Source organism: Rhynchophorus ferrugineus, unplaced genomic scaffold (genome assembly GCF_030347505.1).
Source record: "Rhynchophorus ferrugineus isolate W39M unplaced genomic scaffold, kcgeb_rfMv2 rfM6, whole genome shotgun sequence".
NCBI classification, from domain to species: Eukaryota; Metazoa; Arthropoda; class Insecta; order Coleoptera; family Curculionidae; genus Rhynchophorus; species Rhynchophorus ferrugineus.
The window spans coordinates 44,783,404-44,807,301 of record NW_027472585.1 but is presented as its reverse complement, the minus strand read 5'-3'; the positions used below and the strand labels follow the sequence as shown (position 1 = coordinate 44,807,301).

Genomic DNA, 23,898 nt, shown 5'->3' with positions numbered 1-23,898 from the left:
TCTAATACTAATTATGTCAAAACCAGTTAATTATTCAAAATACAATTTACGAGATTACGATATATATTATCATTATTAACAGATCAATTGAAAAGTAAATGGTCTGACACATAGATGGCGCTACTAGAAATAAATCTATACATTTTTTTAGTTACCCCTAACGCTCAAAAGATGCTTGTATAAATTTGGCAGCTGTCGGATTATTAGTTTGTGAATTATAGCATTTTGAGTGAAGAAACTTTTGTTATTGTGAAAAAAATTAATAAAAAGAAATTTTGCATGTTGATAAATAATGCTTTTTGAAGGGAAAAATACAGTTCGCAAAAACCTGACTTGATGACGAGTTTCCGGACACTGCCCCAGGAAAATCATCCGTCAAGGATTGTTATGCTAAGTTAGACGTGGTGAAATGAGCATCGAAGACGATGAACGCAGTGGACGCCCAACAAGAGGTTGTTGGCGACGAAAACATTTAAAAAATTCACAAAATGGTATTGAATGACCGTAAATTGAAATTTAATAAAACAGCAGACGCTCTAAAGATACGTACTGAACGTGTACATCATATAATTCACGAATATTTGGATATGAGAAAGCTCTGTGTAAGGTGAGTGCCGTGCGAGGTTACTTAACCAAAAACAACGACGAGTTGGGGATTAGGAGCAGCGTTTGAAGATGATCAAGCGTAACAAAACTCGAGATTTTGCGTCGATATGTGACAATGGATGCAACATGACTCCATCATTTCACTCCAAAGTCAAACCGACAGTCATCTCAGTGGATTCCACACGATGAACCTGCTCCAAAGTGTGGGAAAACGCAACAGTTATGGCGTTGGCAGGTTATGACGTTTGTATATTGGGATGCACACGGAATAATTTTCATTGCGTACCTTGAAAATGGAAAGACCATCAACAGCGACTATTACATAGCGTTATTGGACCGTTTGAAGTACGAAATCGCCGAAAAACGGCCGCATATGAAGAAAAAGAAAGTGCTGCTTTACCAAGACAATGCACCATGTCACAAGTCAGTGAAAATGATGGCAAAAATCCATGAATTGGGGTTCAAATTGCTTCCTCATCCTCCGTATTCTACAGCTCTTGCCCCCAGCGAATATTTCTTGTTCTCAGATCTCAAAAGGATGCTCGCTGGGAAGAAATTTTCGTCGAATAAAGAGGTGATCGATGAAACTGTGGCCTATTTTGAAGCAAAGGACAAATCGTACTACAAAAATGGTATCGAAAAATTAGACGGTCGCTATAATCACTGTATCACCATTGAAGGGAATTATTTTGCCAAAAAATCTGTTTTACTATGATACGACGGGGACTTTTCAATTCACCTGTTATATAATATATATACATATATATACAATTCGAAAAAATAATATAATAATAATTTAAAATAAATATTATTTATGTTCTAATATTCTCAATTTCTAAAGTTTAACGTTGAGTTTTAGTCAATGTATTTTTTTTGGCTGAAATGAAAATAGACCAGAACTGCCAGCGCCATTTCATTAGTCACGATACCGATCAATAACACATCATTTAATATTTATTCTATAGCTCGAGTCATTGCTCCAATTAACGAAACAAAAAAAATGAACGAAATATGGCTGAGAAAAAAGCTCAAAAATTTAACACGATTTTAAATAATTCAATCTTTTTGGTAGTGAAATTCCAGACCATAATCGACTTTCTATTTATATGTATATAAACGGTTGTTTATTGATTAACGAGCGACAAGTAATTAGTTGGGTTAAAGGAATGTTGATCAGAAAATAGTCAAACTTTTTAGATACAACAAAGAGCCAAGATAATTCGAAATACTATTTCGAATTTCTGTTGGAGCCAAATCAGGCAAATTGAGAAGATTTTTGAGAAAACGTGTTATTGAATTATGCTTAACGATCGACTAAACTTTTTGAACAACATATATACCATTACGCGGTCTGAATCGTGAACTATTAACGATCATTTTTGTCTTTCTAAATAGGTCTTTAAAAACTAGACAGCGTACTAGAAACATGAACATTAGAAATAGTTATATAAAATGATGTGATTTCCAAGAGCTTACATAAGATTAAAAGTCCTCTGGAGAGAACCTCATTGTGTTTTATCTCGTCACGTAAGGGCCGCTCAAAAAGGACTTCTGTCGATAATGAGTTGCGGAGAGGACTTGGATGATCTTAAAGCTGATAATTTGCTACAGCTGTTTTAGATAAAGGTACGGATAGAATTTTGAGAATAATCAATATATTATGTGAATGCATTTGCTTTGGTCGGCGACATATGTTGGTGACGATTAATTAAATTATTTATTTACTCATCAGTTAAAGTATACAAAGTTATTCCAAGTATAGAATGCAAGAACAATATAAATACATGGTCGGAATATAAAGTCTAAAGTTAAATATGTAGTATAAAGGGTATATGTTAGGCGATGACAAGAAAAAATTATAAAAGCATACAGATGCATGAGTATGCAATGGTCGCATAACCCATGACACTGATGCACAATTTCTAGCAGTATTCTTGTTACGGTCCGAAAATTAATCAGCCCGTCCAGATTCTTCAGCCTAAGACACAGGTCCATCGCCTCAACTAGGTTAACCAGCCGTGAGTGCGAGTTGTATCTTTTGCATTTGATTAGTACGTATTTGATAGACAGCGAGGAACCACATTCGACGTAGAACGGACTTCTTCCCTTAATGAGAAACTCATGGGTCAGTTTGCAGTGAACAATTCTGAGAAGCGACAATAAGCTACGCCAGCTATTGTTAGTGGTGTTAAGGCCCTGATAATACTTTTTCTTCACCTCCCAAAGCTTGTTGTTTTCTGTTAGATCCCATCTGAGTTGGTCTAGATGTCTAAAGATTCTAATACAGTGGTGCTTTATATCTCTACTCCAGAAGACGAAATTTTTTGTAAGTGATCCGTCTCTCTTCTTGGCTAAGTAATCCGCTCTTTCATTTTCAATGATCCCAGAGTGAGAAGGGAGCCACATAAAGGTGATAGTTATTCCGCTTGTTTCCAATTTAGAGGTTAGTTCATGGATAAGCATTCCTAGCAGGTGTGGAGGTAGATAAGGTTGGAGGCACTTTAAGGAGCTCATTGAATCAAAGACGCGAACTAATCATTTGTCTTCTATAGCTTCAACCGAGATCAGGACCTTTAACATGGCGAACAGCCGTCAATACACTCGATGAAATGGGGGCCTGAAGTGTCCTTCCGACATCATTGGTGTAAATGCTGTCCCCACGTATTCATGGCTTGGAGCCGTCCGAGAATATGAAAAGATGTTCAGGATATTCCTCAGTTTTATATTGATTGAATTGGGTGCAGATATTGGTGGAGTTAGAATTATCCCTGGGTAGAATCCTCACGTATAGATCGACAGTCGACAGTCGCCATGGAGTATATATAAAGAAACCAGATGCTTAACTCCATAAAACACTTTTAGAAATCGATGGTGATGCTGCATCGTTATATACAAATTGACCGTTTTAGTTTCAATAATTTAGTGATGACTTTATTAAGGGAAAATCGAACTGAAACTCTCCAAGAATTTTCAGACAACTTAACAGTTGAGGAATGAACTGTTTTTAGTAACTATAATGTGATGGAAAAGATCCAAGAGAGGGGGAATTGCTTGCCAAGCAAAAAATTAAAATTTTTTGTGACATATTGTGACTGGTGATGCGAAATGTATCCACAATAACATTCCCTGACGCGAAAGGTCATGGGTTAGTATAGAAGAGCCTCAGCATCGACAATGAAGTTGCTATTACATATGTCTACAGAAGACAATCAAACAAATTAATGACGTATAGTTGCAAAAAAGCAGCAAAACTTTGTTGAAACAATACTGCCGCTTCTCATTCTCATTCTGAGTTTCTCATTAAGGGAAGAAGTCTACCACTGTGCGTATAATGTGGCTCCTCACTGTCTATCAAGCACATGCTAATCGAATGCCGAAGATACAACTCGCACTGACGGCTGGTTAACCTGGTTGAGACGATGGACCAGCGTCCAAGCTGTGAGAAAAATAGTTAAGGCAGTATACTCTGTTTTCTACTCTAAGTGTGAACAGAAATTGTATTCAGTGCTTTAAAAATGTTTGAATTCGTACCGAGTAAATTGCATTTGTGGGAAGTTTTGGAGGGAGGCTGGATGTCATCGAATGCTGAGTGAAATCTATATCAACCATACTTTGCTGATTTAAATATGTGAATACTGATTTTGACATTTTAAAATGGGCGATTTTGACACTGAAGACAAAGAGCGTTCTGGATAGATAAAAAAAATTGAAGAAAGGCATGAAAATAATGCCTTTAAGTCGAGCACTGTCCGAAAACCGGCGGAATACGAGCAAAGATCGGCCACATGTTGCAAAATCTGTAAAAATATATTTGAAACGTTTAAACGGGAAGTGCTGCCCAACCACCGTATTCCCCAGACCTTACTCCTTCAGATTAGTAAACTGAATCCGTAAATTGCCTGATTGATTGGAAAAAGTTACGGCTATCGATGGACAATGTTTTGAATATATACTGTATCGATTTTCACAATAAAGATTCAAACTTTTATAAGTGTAGTTAAATAGGGTAGTTTTTAACTTTTTCATTTAATCTATTGTAACTAAAAATACTGGATATGTAGTAAAATATGCTCAATGGATACTTACCCGCCTGCACCAACTAGTATCATCTGCATTTCTCATGAGTAGGCTGTTGTGGAATTTAATCATTCACCAAGTGACATGTCCCAGGCACGTTCATTATGCACTCATTGTCAAATTGTTTGATTTGTTTAACCCAGTACATATTCACAAGAACTGTTATGAATAGCTTTATTCATCATTGCACTATTTTTTAATCACCTATATCGCACTAATTATTCTTCTTCTTATTGCTTTAATAATATATTGTAATACTATAATCAATGAATATATTTAGTATAATAAATAAATTATCCGTAAATGTGGGTCGATATCGAACTAAATAAGTGTAGAAATAAGCAGGCTACTGAAGAAGTATAGAGTAATGGAGTTTTTTTTATGGATTCATTGTCATCTACGGATGTCCGTAGGATTTTAAAAAATATTGATTTATCGACGAACACAAAATATCAGTATCAAACCACTAAAAAATCACTTGATGTCCGAGAGGAGGAAATCACAAAACAATCGATACACGTATCGAACTTTTTCGGCTCCAGTCCTACTTATCTACGCAAAATTCTCTTGAGAACCAGGGACAGACATCCACAAAATAAAAGTTCGATTCTCCTTCGAAAACCTACGTTTTAAATACGCATATTTCACCTTGCAATAATTAAAAGTTCGATCCACAATTTTCAACTATCGCTACAACTTTAAAAAAAAATATATCGAAAAATATCGATATATAGGGAAAAAAATATCGCTACTGTCACTTTCTGAATCTGGTACATACCGGCATCATTCTATATATGACAATCATGCTTGTTCAAATAACTATTCCTCTATAAATGTGCCTTGTAGCTAAGCCTACTTTTCCTATCCTAACAAACATTCTTTTAGATATTACACTTTTATTTTGATTCGTAAGGTAGTGTACTGGGTCCAATACTATATCTTCCATATACAGCCGATCTATCCTCCACAAAAATAACTACTGTGGCAAAACCGCAGACGACACAGCAATCTTAGCATCTCATGGAGATGCTACAAACCCACCTGGTGCACACTAAACCATAGTTGGCAACATGGCACATTAAAGTCAATAAAATAAAATCCACCTATATAATTTTAGCCTGCACAGAAGAACATGTTAACCAGTGAATATCAATCATTGTCAACTCCCCCAAGCAGAGCAAGTTAAATATCTTGGTATGTATTTAGATCGACACCTAACCTGGAAGAAGCACATACTCTATAAACGAAAACAACTTGGATTCAAATTATATCAAATGTATAGGCTCATCGGGCGCAAATCCAAGTTATCATTAGATAACATGGTACTACTGTATGAGCCAATACTCAAGCCTATTTGGTCATATGGTATCCAACTATGGGGTATCGCTAGCAAATCTAATATATCAATCACTCAACGGTTTCAAAATAAAGTCTTGTGTGCCATTGTTGATGCTCCGTACTATGTTTCAGATGAAGTGATACAACGCTATATTCCTCTAGAACGTATAACGAGTATAATTCAACGTGTTTGTGTGAAGTACTTCGAAAGAGTATCAGTGCATCCCGATGTACTCGCTAATCAACTAAATATGCGACTTGATAGTGAAGTGCGTAGACTAAAACGTTTAACACCATCTGATCTGATTATTAGACATATATGGACCTTAGAATAAGACTAATTAATTAAGATAGTATTTTATACAGGAGATCACTTAATGAAGTGATTTTCTACATGCCATGTATATATATATATATATATATATATATATATATATATATATATATATATATATATATATATATATATAAGAAATACTTGCCTATTGGGCAGATTGTGGAACCACTAAGAGTAATTAAAAAAAAGAAAAAAAATTGACTCGTTGTTTACACTTTGGTAAGTTACATTACCATGACGAATTGTCATCAATGACTAAATTATAAGCAACAACTTAAACTCAAACAAATAGAAAAGGTGCCATAACATGTTATTGTCACAATACCTGCCAATCTCCACACACTCTTATTGAAAGCCCTTAAATAACAGTCTTTGGTTTACGGTTGTTTATAATTTTAGGAGGAAGAAGGAATTATTATGGATTTTCACACATTGCTTGCATTACAATATTTAGTTTGTACACAAAACTTAATAGTGTATTAGGCATACCTATAAAATTCTATTATTTTTGAGTAAAGAACAGACCTCAATCAAAATTATCAGTTAAACTGAGGCAAACACCTGATTAAAAGCATTAGTTACGTTATTGTTATATAATTTTACCACAAAACATTACATTTAAAGTATTTAAAATGTAATGGCTCCTAAAAGATCATATTTAACACCTAAGTTTATAACTTGTAAGAAGTTCATGGGGCTCACCCACAGCTCGCCCAATAAAACAGCCAATTCACGTCATCGAAATGTCATATATACTTCGATCAACACGTCGCAATGTTGCCGGTTCTAACCTCTAGTTATTATCGCCAATATTTTGAAGAATTTTAAAGACATTGGGACATAGCCTACCAGTATCAACCCAAAATCGTATTTTGTTGGCTGATTCGGGTACAAGTTCGGTCGCATCAAACAGCATTCTATCTCTATTTAACTACGATAAAATAAGAATGAATATCCGCTCGATGTTTAAAACGACATTTACATTTTTACAGACTGTATTGGAAATATATTCGACGCCATCTTTAACGTTAAAATCCTATGCCATTTTCAATAAATGAACGAAATTGTGTCAATATAACTATATTTTAAGATATTGTCTGTTTGTTTTACGGCTGTAATTCAATTAACCCTAAATATGTTGCTAACAAGGTGTAAGACACTTCCGAAAGGAAGACGCCCGAAACAAAAATAATACATTTTATTTCCCGATAAAGTCGGAAATGTATTTCAACGAAATTACTCGCAAAGCAACTCGTGCTAGCTTATACCTTTCACCAAATATTTATTCAGTTATTTACCGCGAAAATGTTTCATACTATCGATTATATTTCGAAAGCTTTTCTAGAGCAGTTTATGGCAATATACCATTAAGTTCTGTAATTTAAATCTTCCACTTCTATGGAATACTGTTGGTATTAGAGAAACGCTTTCAAATAGTGTTCAATAGTTGTTCATAAATGTAGTTTTAGTTAATTTTAGTGAACTTTTATTGTAAATAAATTAGTTGGAAGATATTTCTATTTATATTGAAAGATAATCGGTTTTTATTGGAGAGACACTGTCGCAGAAGTTGTGGATTTGAAGTATTATTAAAGTTTATTGCTTCTTCTTATATTCTAGTCACAGTTTTTAGGGTGTCAAAATAAGAATAGTTATTTCACTGTCAAATTAAGATTTTATTGCCAAGGGTTCTGTTTTGTTTTATTTATAGTACAGTTTTAGTCTAATAACTCATAATAGTAAAAGTGTCATTCAATAGTTCAAAGTTTCTATCATTGAAATAAACTAAAATGATAAACCATCACATTTTTATGGATTTGACTAGTTTTTCCATGGTCTAGTATTTATTATTTAGATTAATTTTCACTTTTAGTTGATTTTAAAGTAAAAAATCAACAATAGAGACCATTACGAGAATTTATTATCGTTTATTGAAAACCAAAATATGGTTTATGGCTTTTACGCGTTCGTTTCTTAACATTTATGATCTGAAAATAATTGCTTAAATATGTTCAGACCACTAGCCTTTTCTATATACTTATTTATATATAGCTCTTCCAATAAAACAGCCAACACGACATAGATGACGTCAAAGATACTCTCAAAGACAGTTTGTAAACACCTACCATTTTGATTTCGCGCCAGCTTGGTGACGTTTTGCTCAGTTTCGCTTAAACCATTGTATTATGTAGACGTCCAAATTGTATTATTGATAAATATAGGCCACAAGAACGAGCAGAAATAGTGACAATATTTATTGAAAATAATCATTCCATTATTGCCACTCATCGGAAATTGCGTCAAAAATATCCTAATCGTCCAATGTCTCACAAAACCACAAATTATCGTTTACATGCGAATTTTCGACAGTACGGTACGACAGCAGCCAGGTCTCGTTCTGGAAGACAACGCTGAAAATGTGACTCTGGTGCGCAATAGTGTTGTAGAGTCTCCAGAAACATCAATTTGGAGACATGGTTCTCAGTTTTTGGCGAATTTTGAAAACTGATTTGAAAATGTTCCCGTACAAAATTCAGTTAGCTCAAAAATTGCTACCAAGAGACCCTGATCAACGAGTTGAGTAAAGTAATTCAATCCTAAGGCTGACTGGTGAAATTGAAGATTTTTCGTCTAAATTGATAATGAGCGATGAAGCCCATTTTCTTCTCAGTGGCCTCGTCAATAAACAAAACAGTCGATTTTGGGGAACACAAAATCCTCAGTTAATTCATGAAACATCATTGCGTCTACTAAAAACAACTGGTGTGGTATTTATGCAGGAGACATTATTGGCCCTTAATTTTTTGAAAATGATCGAGGTGTTGTAGTTACAGTTACTGCTGAACGGTACCAAGACATGATTCGAAACTTCCTTATGCCTGAAATGGAAGAGCAAGGACTAGAAGACATGTGGTTTGAGCAAGATGGGGCCACAGCACACACAGCTCGTTCAACAATTCAATTATTGAATGACGTTTTTCCATTTTGCGAAGTGGCGATTTAGCATGGCCAGCCAGACCTCCGGATTTAAGAGCACCTTTTTCTTATGGGGTTTTTTTATAATCAGAAGCTTATGTGAATAAGCCCCAAACGATTCAATATCTTAAAAATGTTAAAGATCTTAATCTTCTCATATGTTGCAGGACGTCATGAAAAATACCTTAAAAACAGCCGAAAGTTTCATAGCGAATCGCAGTCACCATTTAACCGATATAATTTTTTAATCATAACGAAAAAAAATGTAAAGACCAAATAAACTTTTTATGAAAACTAAACTTACTTATCCAAATGTCAAAATGGTAGCGGGACTTTTGCCCCACGTTGTAATATGTGACAAAAAGTCACTGTTCACATTACATGATACTGATTGAAGTAAAGGATCTTAAGAAAAAGATGAGTCTTCAGAAATTGAAAGACTTGGGCTTCTAAAACAAAAGATTAAACTTGTGGTTTTCCAGTGAAGTCAACATATATATTTTTTGTAATAATATGATTCTTTTCAATCAATAATTTGTAGGAACCTTTAAAAACTTATCAATATTGCAATTACCATAAAAATAACTACTTAATAATGGTTTAAAAACCAGTTTACTATATGTTAAGTTTTTTTTAATGTATTTATGACCCATAAATATCGCTAAATAACCCACGTCTATTTCTCGATCAGAGCCTACTAAGCTTTTTTAAAGTACCTCGACCTATTTCGAATTATTAATTAGTTTATCTAAATCCGTTCGTGTAAACAAGACATGCGACACACGCTACTCTAATTTTAATAATGCAAAACTTGACAATTAACAAGTAGGACGTCTAAATCGAGAATCGAACCGCGAAAATATGTTTCGAAATCTCTTTGACGTCAAAGAAAATTCGGGTATTACCGTTGGAACCGTAAAAACAACAATAAACGTCGTGAAGGATATTCGCAGATGGCTATGGACGTTCTCGAAGCCGAAATATCGTTCCAAAAAAGAAAACATAACAGACGTTGTTGTGTTAAAGATGTCACAACGCGCATTTGTGATCATGAACTTGATAATGTATTTGCTAACCTCGATTTATAAATATTTTCAGGGTGATCTAACACTGTTCTTCGAAGTTTGACCACAATTCATTAAGTTAATCATGTTTGTCTCATAACGGAGTAAAGGGAATAGATTAAAAACGATATGCTACTAAATAAATATGCTACTTGTGTTCACAGTATTTTCAATAAAATATCAGAAATGTATTTGATAACATTAATTAAAATAATAAATGTCTGAATATTAAAATATACGTATACGAACATGTATCCACAGTATTTCAACAACTAATTGTGTTATTGTCAAACAGGGTGACGAATACACTGACCTACACCCAATATATTTGGGTGTTCCGCAGGGCAGTGTTCTTGACCCATTGTTATGTCTTATGTATACAGCTGACCTACCGACCTCAAGAAACACTACTATTGTAATATACGCTGATGATATAGCAGTTTTATCATCACCAGGCGATCAAATGTCAGCCACAAGAAACCTCCAACTTCATCTTAACAAAGTCGAACTGTAGTTGAAAACGTGGCGTATCAAAGCACATAAGACAAAATTCACCCATGTTACATTCACCCTTTGTAGAAGGACATGTCTCTTACTAAACTTGAATAATCATGAACTGCAACAAGCAGACAACATTAAATATCTGGGAATGCAGCAACAGCTTAGGGTTAAACTAAATCAAATGTACTGGCTAATAGGGCGGAAATCTAAATTATCATTAGATGACAAGGTTTTTCTGTATAAGTCAATAGTTAGGCCCATTTAGTACTATGGTATTGAACTGTGGGGTACTACTAGCAAATCTAATATAGATATCCTCCAGAAGATCCAGAACAAAGTGTTTGGGGTCATCGTCGATGCCCCATATTACGTGTGCAACAAACTGATTCAGCGCGATATCCCATCTTAGAACCCATAACGAGTATGATTCGGAGTGTTAGTGCGAAGTACTCTGAAAGTCTATTAGTGCATCCTAATGCGCTCGCCAAACAGTTAAATGTGCGCGATAACAGTGAAATGCGTAGGCTCAAACGCAAACTACCATACGAACTGATTAATAGACACATAGAGTGAGATTTAATAATCTCTGTAATAAGCTAGAATAGTTTTTAGAATAAGTTAGGATATACTTTAAAATATGTTAGAATAGTATCTAGAATAAGATTTAGATTATAAATAGTACAGTAGATCACTTGCTGAAGTGATCTTCTACATGTCAGGATAGTTATATTAGCATATTGTTGACGTTCTAGGAGATTAATAACAAATATAATTTATAATTCCTTCTATTTGTCCTATGTGTTCCATCTAGACAAATTATGTAGTTAGTTTCATTTTACCTCCTGTATATTGTCATAACTTCATTTATGTACTCATATAGTCCTTAACTTTTATTTACACCCAAAATATATATTGCAAGAACAATAAATACACCAGGCTGATTAAAATAATAATTTCTTTAAAATGTTTAAATAAAATTACATCGTTCTTTGCTAATTTTCAGCATTCTTCGATCTCGCTCGTCCATATAGCCTATCTTTAAAATATCTTTTATGGTTTTTGTTTATCTACTGCTTTCTACTTTATCTTATGCTGCAACTGGGAATTAGCAACTAACGAACAAATAATAAATTCTTTGCAATATTCATTTTAACTCTTGATGCACAAATGAACGTATTTATTACCGTAACAAATATTCGGTTAGTGCTTAGTTGGGTTAGTTGATATGTTTAGAAACATATCAATTTTTATCACACCTCAAGCAAGAACAATTTTTTTAAACTGTTCTTTGTTTACCAGATATCAGATCAAGTCAAAAGCTGATTTTGAAAAACTAAATATCTTATAAGTAACGAACACAGAAGATTCTTGTTATTCTCGAATTTTGTTAATTCACAGCTGTATATAACTTTTGAAAGCGGACACATTAAACGTGATCATACTATTCTTAATCGTTTTTTCTTTCATCCAAACTTGGCATAACTCTTTAATAGTTCCGGAAATAACCGAAAATAAAACAAAAACGAAAACCCATTTCGACTTAAAATTGCCTGTCTGTATTTTTCGCTACAACATAGCTAGATTTTGGTTTTAAGAATTACGCGCCGTAGTTGCTTTACGTACAACAGAAACGACGAATAATCTATAAAAGTTGGAGCTGGCAACTCGTCGGTCAGACCCTAAAATATATGTTTATATAATTTTGGGATTGGGATTTGGGCGTATTTCGTTTTATTGGAACATATTTATTTGTAAATTATATTATACACTGGGTATTAGTACTGGGTCCAGTACTGTATCTTCTGTATACGGCTGATCTGCCCACCACAAAAATAACTACTGTGGTAACATATGTAGACGATACAGCAATCTTAGCATCCTATGAAGATACAGTCACAGCATCAATAAACCTACAAACCCACCTAGAGCAAATACAATTATGGTTGAAGACATGGCGCATTAAAGCCAATGAATCAAAATCCACGCATATAACGTTTACCCTGCGTAGAAGAACATGTCCACCAGTAAATGTCAATCATCGTCAACTCCCCCAAGCAGAGCATGTTAAATATCTTGGTATGCATTTAGATCGACGCCTAACCTGGAAGAAGCACATACTCTCTAAACGGAAACAACTAGGACTAAAATTATATCAAATGTATTGGCTCATTGGGCGCAAATCCAAGTTATCATTAGATAACAAGGTATTGCTGTATGAGTCTATACTCAAGCCCATTTGGACATATGGAATTCAACTATGGGGTACCGCTAGCAAATCTAATATATCCATCATTCAACGGTTCCAAAATAAGGTGTTGCGTGCCATTGTTGATGCTCCGTACTATATTTCAAATAAAGTGATACAACGCGATATTCCTCTAGAACCTATAACGAGTGTAATCCAACGTGTTTGTGTGAAGTACTTCGAAAGAGTGTCAGTGCATCCCAATGTACTTGCTAATCAGCTAAATATGCGATGTGATAGCGAAGTGCGTAGACTAAAACGTTTAACACCACCTGATCTGATTACTGGACATATATAGAGTTTAGAATAAGCATTAGAATAAGACTAATTAATTAAGATAATATTTTATACAGAAGATTGCTTAATGAAGTGATTTTCTACATGCCATGTATATATAATATAAACAGAAGAAATACTTATTGCCAATAGGGCAGATTGTGGACTCACGAAGAGTAATAAAAAAAAATATTATACACAAATATTAGACCTAAAAATTCTTCCTCTCGATTTTTTAAATTCCAGCGATATTGTTTTATTCTTCTTCACAATTAATACAATTCAGTACTGTCTAAGCATTTAAAATATGTAGTTATTATACTAATTGGTGGAATTTAAAATGATGTCTCTGTTTGCATATTTATTATACTTCTACATGCGATGCAACTGTTGATGCAACAACAGAAATAATTTTTATGGAGGTAAATATTTAGAGTTGAGCCATTCACAGAATTACTTTCGTTTGTTTTACGTATCCTTAAAAACGTATTTACGATTTGGGCCAGAACAATTATTTAAATTCTCGGTTATGGCTCATTTCGAGATGTTATTTGTTTTTTTCGAATGTTTTCAAAATATACACGTAAGTGATGGTAATATCTCAAATGATTTACCAGTTTTGGTATTCAGTTGAATGATTAATTCAACAGTGCTGGTTATTTCTGGAGAATTATAACCGATATTCGGTTTACTTCGGTAGTTTCCGCCTGATTTTGCGACGTTGTCATTTACAAGCAATAGAGAAGTAGAATCCAATGAACTGCAATAGCTATTTTTGGGTTTAACCCTGGTACTGTAACAGCTCTATTTTGTAGGGTTAAGCATTTAATTGTTGTATTTTGATAATTGTTGTACTGTTGATATTTTGATTATAAATAGTAGAGAGTAACTGATAAATCATCGGTTTGTCAATATCGCCAAAGAAGCTATTTTAACATTTTTAAACATTCAGTTGCGTATCAATTAAATTTTATTTCAATTTTGTAAAATTAATTCAAACCTACATCAAATTCACTATATTTTAAGCAGAGTTGTTCCTGCGAAATTAAAAGTACAGATATATATGATTGGATGTCCTTCATATTAGCATACCTCATCAAAATTACAGCTAGTTGATCATATAGTCTTTCCGCAATATTATAATTGATTTATTAATACCATCTTTGTTAGATACGCTTAGTACAATCTTAATCTAAAATTAATTTATGACTACTTTTCCTATGTACTTGGATTAATTCACAAGCAAGACGAGTGCGAGAAAATTGATCAATATGTATTAATCAATTATTAAATTATAATAGCTAATAGCTATAATTTGCACTAAATGTATACACTTTATATAAGTTCGTATGGTTTTGTTGCTTCAATCTCCTGACGTCCTCTGCGCTGTCCAGCAGTTGTGTTGCTTCCACGTTAGTATGATTTAGTAATCTTCTTTCGTATTTCAAGACGAAATCTTGTATAACTTCGCAAACCCATTTGATTTCCTGGTCATCGTGCAGTTCTTCGTTGGTTACGTAGCGATAGGCATTGGTAATCAATGGAAGAACCTTGTTTTGACAGCGTTGTATGACTAGTTGATTTGAATTTTTAGTGAAACCCCATATTTGCACCCCATAGGTCCAAATTGGCTTTATAATTGTATTATAGATCAACCTCTTTGATTTTAGATCAAGTTTTGAGTATCTTGCGACTAACCAGTATAGTTCTTTTATTTTGGTTCTAATATGTTTTGCATTTTGTCTAACGTGATGTCAAGATGTCTACGTAAAAGGTATTTAGCTCATTTTGTTTGAGGAATCGGGCACCCATTGAGTGATATAATTAAGTTTTTATATTTCGCCGCAATGCAAAATTAACGTGGACAGATTTGGAGAATTTTCCAATCTTTCGTCCATTTGTAGATTTTGTTGACTGCCACTTGCACTTTTTCTATTGCCCTAGGCAGAAATATGTCTTTTGCCATAATAATTGTGTCGTCAGCAAAAGTTCCGAGTAGTGTTTCTTTTGTTGTTGTCAGCAATGTAGAGCAGACACAGGAGGGGTCCTAAGACACTACCTTGTGGAACTCCAGCCACGCCATTTCGTGCGATACTCTAAATTTTCTTCCGAAAAGATATGACTCCAGCATTTGACAATAGTTAGGCGGTAACAATTTGCTCATCTTACAGATTAATCCCAAATGCCAAACCCGATCAAAAGCTTGTGAGACTTCCAGGAATATTGCAGGGCAGTATTTCTTTTCCTCAAACGCTTTTTCAATAGCCGCAGTTTCTTTGTGCACTTGATCGATTGTTGAATTGTGATTTCGAAAACCAAACTGGAAATCTGGTATTATTATAAAATTTTTAATAAGTTTAAATATTAATTTCTCAAATAGCTTTGATATTGCAGGTAGTAGCGAAATAGCCCTGTAAGATTCGACTTGTTCTGCAGGTTTGTCAGGTTTTTTGAGCCATTATAATTATTTGTGCCACCTTAAAGCATTCCGGAATATGCTTCAGCCTTAAACAGACATTAAATATATATGTCAACGTGATGATTGCTTTTCGTGGCAGTTCTTTCAATAATCCAGATGAAATGTCATCTATACCAGGTGCCTTTTTAGGATTGAGGTTATCAATTTCAGTGGCAACTTCCAATAGAGAAATTAGATTTAGATCTACGGGTTGATAAACAGGATTATTATCATCATCTATACAACAGGGATATCTGCAAAAAAAAGCAATAACAGAAGTCCCACCCTATATATTGACTTATCGGTTTCTGTTTGAAAACTATTTATATTTCGACCTTATCCATGACATTTCAGTTAAAAGTTTCCAACGCCTGCTAGATATATTTAAACTAGACTTTTAAAATGATTAGTTATTTTTTTGTCGTTTATTGTAGCCTAAGAAACTATTTATACAATGCGCTGTATTATATTATACAAAAATTGTTAATCGATAATTAAATTGCGTTAATTATCTCAGCTAATAAATTATAGTAATTTAGTAAATGGTTTAACTATAGATATTTCACCCAAAGTAAAATAAGGAACATGATTTCAAAGTTTTCTTAAAAAATTGGTATTTAATAGTAGGCGATTAATGTAGTTGCTTTGGTCCTTCCTTCGTTAATTCTCAATCTTTATATGGCTCAGATCAAATCAAATAAACTAAGTTTTCAACAAAAAATAATAATAACATTGTGTGACAAGTTTTTTTGTTCTATAATATATTTAATAAAACAGCTTTTTGGTCAAATTGTACCTGCTGAAGACAAAAACTTAAACAGATTTTTGGTAACACGTACCATTTTAAAGTTATGATAAATTAAAGTTCTATAAAAAAATAAAGGCAGTGTGAAAATTTTAAATCATATTTATTTATTTATATTGTTAATTTTATTAAAAATATAGTAATGTATATTTACAAATAGACACTGAATCAAAATAGTTCAAGTTTAAGTGGACAATAGAAAAAACGAACTATATATTTTGAAAGAAAATGACGAAATATTAACATTTTAGCATTACAAATTCTTTTGATAAGGCTCTTCTATTTGTTTTATATCCTGGTGAAAGCGTTCGACTTGTTCGCCACTCACCATTCCAAGATTAAGGGTGAAAATCGAAATGGGGATGCAAGAAATGTATTTTTAAAGACATTTTGCACCCCATCGTTTCAATTTTTGGTCATTCACTAACAGCACAGCATTTTCAGTTTTAAGATTACCCAAAAATTCATGAATTACTTTCTTTAGAGATAATCAAGCTGGTAATTCTTTCGCGGTAAGACCTTCAACAAATTCATTGTTTTTTATAAGTTTTCTTATTTGGATGCCAACAAAAACACCTTATTTTAATTTAGTATCACTTAATTTAGAGAAAAGAATTTTCAAATATCAAAATCATTTATCATTTTTATACATGACCTGGACGAAATTTATTTATTAACCCAAGTTCTATATGTAAAGGTGGAAGAATCACATTTTCTTACAGAATAAGAGGTTCATATTTAAATATTTATTTACCACAAAGAAAGTCAGTTCTTTTTCGCTAATTTTTAACTTTATAGTGGTTTTTGGTGTCTTTACTGTCCCACAAACATAGGAAACAACAATATTTCGTGTATCAAACCTTCCTGTATCTCAAGCAATATAGCAACAATCGGCACAAACTTTCCAGTTGTATTGTTTGTATTTGATTAAGTTACTCAAGATTAAAGAAACTTATTAAAATCACTGAATATGCAGTAGGTACGGAAGTATTCAGGATATTAAAAACGAAAAGTCCCCGGCTCACTAAAGTAAAACGCATTTTTTGGGCAAAATAATTTTTTTTTATTCAACATAATTCCCTTCAAGAGTACACTGATTATAGCGAGCCTCCAACGTTTCGATACTATTTTTGTAGTACGATTTGTCCTTTGCTTCTAAATAGGCCTCAGTTTTGGCGATCGCTTGTTCATTCGACGAAAATTGCTTCCCAGCGAGCATTATTTTGAGATCCGAGAACAGGAAATAGTTACTGGAGACCAAATTTGGAGAATAAGGCGAATGGAGAGAAAGAGGAGAGGGGGGGGGGGGAGCGAGGAAGAGAGAGAAAGAGAAAGCGACGAAAATCTAATATTAGCGTAGGGCTAGGGTCAAAAAAGATAAATTAAGAATTTTATTGAAATACGGTCAGAGCATGAACCATTCATAATGCTTTGACTCCTCACGTCAGACAAAGAGATTAATACCCTATATCAAGACGGGTTTAACATTGCATGTGTAATATATTACGCGCTCATAAATATCCGATATTACGGTATACATGCACGGTTTGCCTGTAGAAGACTCCAGGATGCATATGTGAGAATATTTCTGTAGGAAAAATACCACGAATATTTTAGTAAATAGTCTAAAAAACATGTTCACGTAGGTATGCTATGTTTAGAAATTTGAAAAATTGATTTTTTTTCATATTTTTAATGCTAACGTCTTTAAGAATATGCCCTCAAGAGTATTTTTTAAAATTTAAATTAGTTTTGGAAACATAGCTGTTTAGTTAGTTAGGCGCTATCGAAAAACTAGACGGGAAACGTTTAATATCTCAAGATCTACCGAACCGATTTGTTTGAAAATTGCTGTCAGCCTTCTCTATACATCCTTTTATCGTAAAAAAGTGAAACTGTAACAATATATGGGTCTATACTATTTCTAAAAAGTGGAGAAGCGAAATAATTTTTTTTTTAAACTACTCGTTTTTTTGAGCAGCCGTAGTTTGGCGAAAAACATTGTTTGTCCTTTTTTTTGGATTGGATGCGATAGAAAAATGTATTGAGAAGACTTAAGATACCACGTCAATTGTCTGGAAAAAATATGTTCGAGAAAAATGCGTTTAAAGGTCCTTTGTTAGGTGCCGCGTCATTAATGCAGCTATATCTCCGAAAATTATTGAAATTTTGAAAAATCCTCTTAAGAGCATATTATTAAAAGGTTAACCTTTATAAGTATAAAACGAAAACCGATTTTTTCAAATATCTAGGCTGCAATATTATCACTAAAATAATTATAAAACAATTTTCTTCGTAATTAAGATCAAGTTTTTCTGGTAGCTAGTTGACGTAATGTTAAAGTATTTGAGGAAATTATTCAGAGACAGAGTTCTCAGCCAAGACACTACACTTATTTTACTGAGGCTCGTTACGTTAATAAAGCCAAAGCTCTCAGAATATCTGTGTACTAAAAATAAATCTTAAGCAGAGATAACGTGGTGAATATTAATAATTACATATTTATATGAAGAGTATATAGTCTATTCAAAGCTTTTTTGTACATAAGTCATCAAGATATTTAATGTATTGCCTGCCGCAATTTTTAAATTCGTTTCAGAATTAGACAATATTTCCCTTCTCATTTCATTCTAGTTAAAAAGAGACACAATGCTGTCTGATTAGTTCGAACGCGTAAACGACTAAGTCTATCAAAGTCGTCCGGTTGTCAGACTTATGCAAAATTCTTGAAAGCAATAGTGATGAAAGGTTATGTCTAACCTATAAACTATTATGGCTCTATAATTAACTGTAGTTTTTAGATGTACTGTAATGTTAAAATAAATTATATTTGATAACAAGTTTGTTCAATTATTTTATTTAGATTAGAATTTTGTTATATGTCAAAGCCAAACTGAACTAAAACTCAAAGTTGATGCGACAATATTGGGACGTTTTGACCTCACAAATTTAGATGACGTACGTACAAAATAATTTTTAATAGACTATATATACATTATGTTAATTCATTCTTTACTAATTGATACTTTGACAATTTTTTCTTGATTTGCAAGTTTAGATTTTAGAGATCTGATTTTGCAGTCCTAACTGTGAACTTGCAACAATATGCTGAATTTATGGTTATATAATAGTCCTTCCAATAGAACAGCCAATGTGCGTCATAGACGACGTTGCATCTACTACCCAATGCTGTTTTTAAAAATGTAAAATTCCTTTCAAATTCGGAGCCCAATTTTTCTTTTCGTTTTACCCAAGTTAAGAAAAGATTGCTTTATTATGCGTAATCAATCAAAAAAATTCGTATTTGTGGTCATGGGTACTGGTAGACCCTGTTGTCAAATGTCTACAAAAATCTTCAAAACCTTAGATATATAATAAGAAGTTATAAACCAACTTTATAAAACAAAAGTCCAATTTGATGCGTCAACATTGAGACCTGTTGACACCTTAAATTTTGATGATGTACATTAGCTGTTTTATTGGATAGACTATATACAATTAGAACAAGATGGGACTTATGGCATTTTAAATAAACTAAAACCAATCTATGTCTTATGCCACAAATTGAAAAAATAAAAGTCAAAGCGTGTATTTGACTGAAATAGTAATTACTATTATCTGCATCTTGGCCAATTCTGCCTATTACTTCAACAGTAGATGTCACTTATTTTTCCTGTATATTTCCTGTACTTACTCTAACTGGATCCCGTATTCCACAAGCGGATTTCTCTTCATCATTGTAAAATGTATAAAAAATAAATACAAATTCCTAATGCGAGGTATTATTTTTTCTAATTATTATTATAGGCTGTTTAACTTTTTTAGTAATTAATTCGGTCAATATAGACTTTTTTGAGACACCCTGTAGGAATAGGTGCCCTCAAAACCTTATACCAAATAGCGGAATTACCAGAAATGAAAGTTGTACAAAGATACAAAACAAATCTTATGATGACTCAAAATTAATTTAACCGTTCTTACAAACTACGAATCTCTAGAAGATATATTGATATCTACTGTAGTAAATACTGTCGAAAAAACAACGAGAAATGAAAGGTAGACGCTTTATATCGGCATTATTTCGCCAACCTATACCATCTAGAAATCGGGATCAACTTTCGAGAAGAAAACGGAGATCTCGCAAGGAATTGCACGTGTTGCAATCGAATGTGTTTCGAAATTTATGGGTATGTTGAATATTGGAACAGGACTCGATAAATCTGAAAGGCTTTAATATAGGAGACGTTTATATTTATGTTGCTTTGTGCCATGCAACACAAAAAAGGGATATTTATCAGACTCACTTGGAGCAAAATAGATTTCTTTTAGACGGTCTCTAGTACGGAACTAATTGCATTATATTTTTCTTAGTTATATGAATACAAATCGAAAAAGCTTAACGGTCGTTTATTTTATTGGTTCTATAGTCAAACATAAAAGATATTTCGGTATGATTTTAGCGATATTGAGCTCATCGTCTCATATACAGTGCGAATGAATATTTTGACCTATTCAATCATGAAGTTCTTAATAATCCTACCATATTGCTGTCAAACACTTACATATTGGATAATGCTTCCATACTCACGACCAAAAAGGATCAGTCTTGGTTTAAGGAGCTTCCATAGTTAGCACAATCGTCAGACCTCAACATAATTGAACCATTATATATTCAACCTTCAGAACAGAGAGTACAGAACAATACCATCGAAGCAATTGACGGATGATTTGGTACAAGAAATGGACAGTTCAAGGAAACATTCCATTGGAAACTAGCTAAGTACTCTATGTATCTATTCCTCGACAACTTTTATTAATAAATAAATATTGTGTATATGTCAGGTGTTGATATTTTTTTATCCATACCAATATGTACCATAAAATCATATACCATAAATATCACCGTTGCTCAGCTTCAAAATCATAAATTTTCTTTAAAAAACGAGAAAGGGCAAAGGAAACTCTAATGTTTCTGAATTAGTATTTTCTCTATTTTCAAATGCTTGCAATTTTACAGTACGGTTATTGCCGTAACTCTCTTAATTTGTCTCGAACTCAATGTATATATATATATATATATATATATATATATATATATATATATATATATATATATATATATTAGTTCATCAAAATAATTGCAAATCAAATTGAGACAGATCTGGAGAAGAAAAAGGCACTAATGGAAATCATTAAATGAATCCAGGGGAATGAGGTCCAAACTCTGGAAGAAGTACAAAAACCTGTGAAGCTTCAAGATATAGAGCTTGCAAAAAATAATTATCTAACTAAAATATTTCATGTATCTAAAATCAATATAACTCTGGGTATTCCTGTTTGGAATTCTAATGATGTCAAAAAACTGCAACCTAACTTCGGATGAACCAATAAAGTTGACCAGGAGCCATTATTTACCCGGGCCATACGACATTGCTTTGTATATAGAATTGTAGTTCAAAAACTTGAACGGATATCCACATCTACTTGGTCACCAAAAACAGTTTAAAACAGTGTAATTCTAATATATAGTCTCTCCAAAGGAGCAGTGAAATCACGTCATCAAAATTTACGACAATCGATATTTTTTAGACATTTAACAACCAGATGTTATATAGGTTGATTCGGGCGCATCGGACAGCATTGTGTCATTTTTAACTAGAATAAGATAAGATAGAAAGATACGGTCTGATATTAAAAGGAATTTCAAAACTGTGATTGGAAATAAATCTCACGTCGTGATGATGCAAGTTCATCGCTAGTTTGTACGGGCTGTAGCATGTGACATAGCTAGAATTACTTAGTTTAATTAATGTAATTAATATTTATTTTTTAAATACATAATATAAATACAATGTATTTTCACACTAAGAGAAGACAAAACAAAATCTGAAACTGAAGCAATAGTTATGCAGGCGATTTCAATAGACATAATCAATATGAAGCTTTAGATATCTTAACGTTGAACTAAAAAACACAGGAAAACTCCAAAAAGTGTCTTCATAATAACATAGAACATGCATTACGAATATTTATCGTTTCAGAAAATGTACCAGTGTACAATTTTTGTTTTCTGAACATTCAAGTAGAGAAAACATTCAACGGTCCCAACGGATTTTCACTTCCTTCTGGTCCCAATTCCCGAAATGTCAATATTTCACGTAAACTTTTGCGGAAAAGCATACTCTGGAGTGATATTCCCATAATTTTATTATTTTCCGATAAATCAAAGTCAGAACCAGGAATAAAATTGAAATGTCTTATTATTATGTCGAAATAGGAAACTGTCGATAAGAAATAATGTTATTTCAGTTATTGAGTTTACTATTTTACATATTTTCCTTATCAAAGTTGTAAATATTAATTCATGTGAATTACTTCAATCTAAATAAAGTTTTTTGCAACATTATTTTAACGCCCCATGGTATATTAGAAATGAGGATATCCGCGAAGATCTATGGCTACCAACGGACAGCAAAGAAATTAAACATAAAAATATAAACACAAGTGGAAGTCGAAGGAAAAAAGGACAGAAAACCAGAACGAATTATTTATTTTATGTGGGAAAACTGTGCCAAGTTGTCATCTTTCAAATGCACTATAGTATGGCTTTATCTAATAAGTAGTACCAGAGGTATTCGACATCAGAGCAATCTATTAGTCAAAACCGAAATTATTTTTTCCTTAAGCTTGTATATATAGTCCCTCCAATGAACGAGCCAATGCACGTCATAGATGACGTAGAATTGTATTTGTAAAAATATATAATTTGTTTTAAACTCGCCAGAAGCTTTTTTCCTTCTCGTTTTACTCTTGCTAAAAAGAAACAGAATATTCTCTGATGCCATAGGAAATTTGTGACGTCAAAACGTCGTAATGTTGACGCATCAACTCTGAGTTTTAGTTCAGTTTGACTTTGACATACAACAAAATACTAATCTAAATAAAATAATTTAACAAAAATGTTATAAAATATAATTTATTTTAACATTATAATACATCTAAAAACTACAGTTAATTATACGCCACGATGGTTTATAGGTTAGAGTTTATAGGTTAGTTTATAAGTTCTGATCACTATTGCTTTCAAGAATTTTGTATACGTCTGAGAACCGGACGACTTTGACAGGCTCATTCGTCTACCCGTTCGAACTAATGAAACAGTATTGTGTCTCCTTTTAACTAGAATAAAATGACAAGGAAAATATTATGTGATTC

General features: G+C 33.0%; 1 protein-coding gene across 8 annotated transcripts in view; it reads right to left on the bottom strand.

Annotated features, from left to right (window-relative positions):
- The window catches only part of shaker (Potassium voltage-gated channel protein Shaker), a 505,244-nt gene that overhangs the window by 133,946 nt on the left and 347,400 nt on the right, over nucleotides 1-23,898 (bottom strand). The window contains exon 1 of one of the 8 annotated variants that reach the window (XM_076407123.1): nucleotides 4,693-4,736. The exons of the other annotated variants lie outside the window; for them this stretch is intronic. Within the exon in view, the coding sequence (XP_076263238.1) occupies nucleotides 4,693-4,721 (29 nt within the window). The 5' untranslated portion in view covers nucleotides 4,722-4,736. Of the gene's footprint in view, nucleotides 1-4,692; nucleotides 4,737-23,898 lie in introns of those variants that run through there. 8 annotated transcript variants of the gene reach the window in all.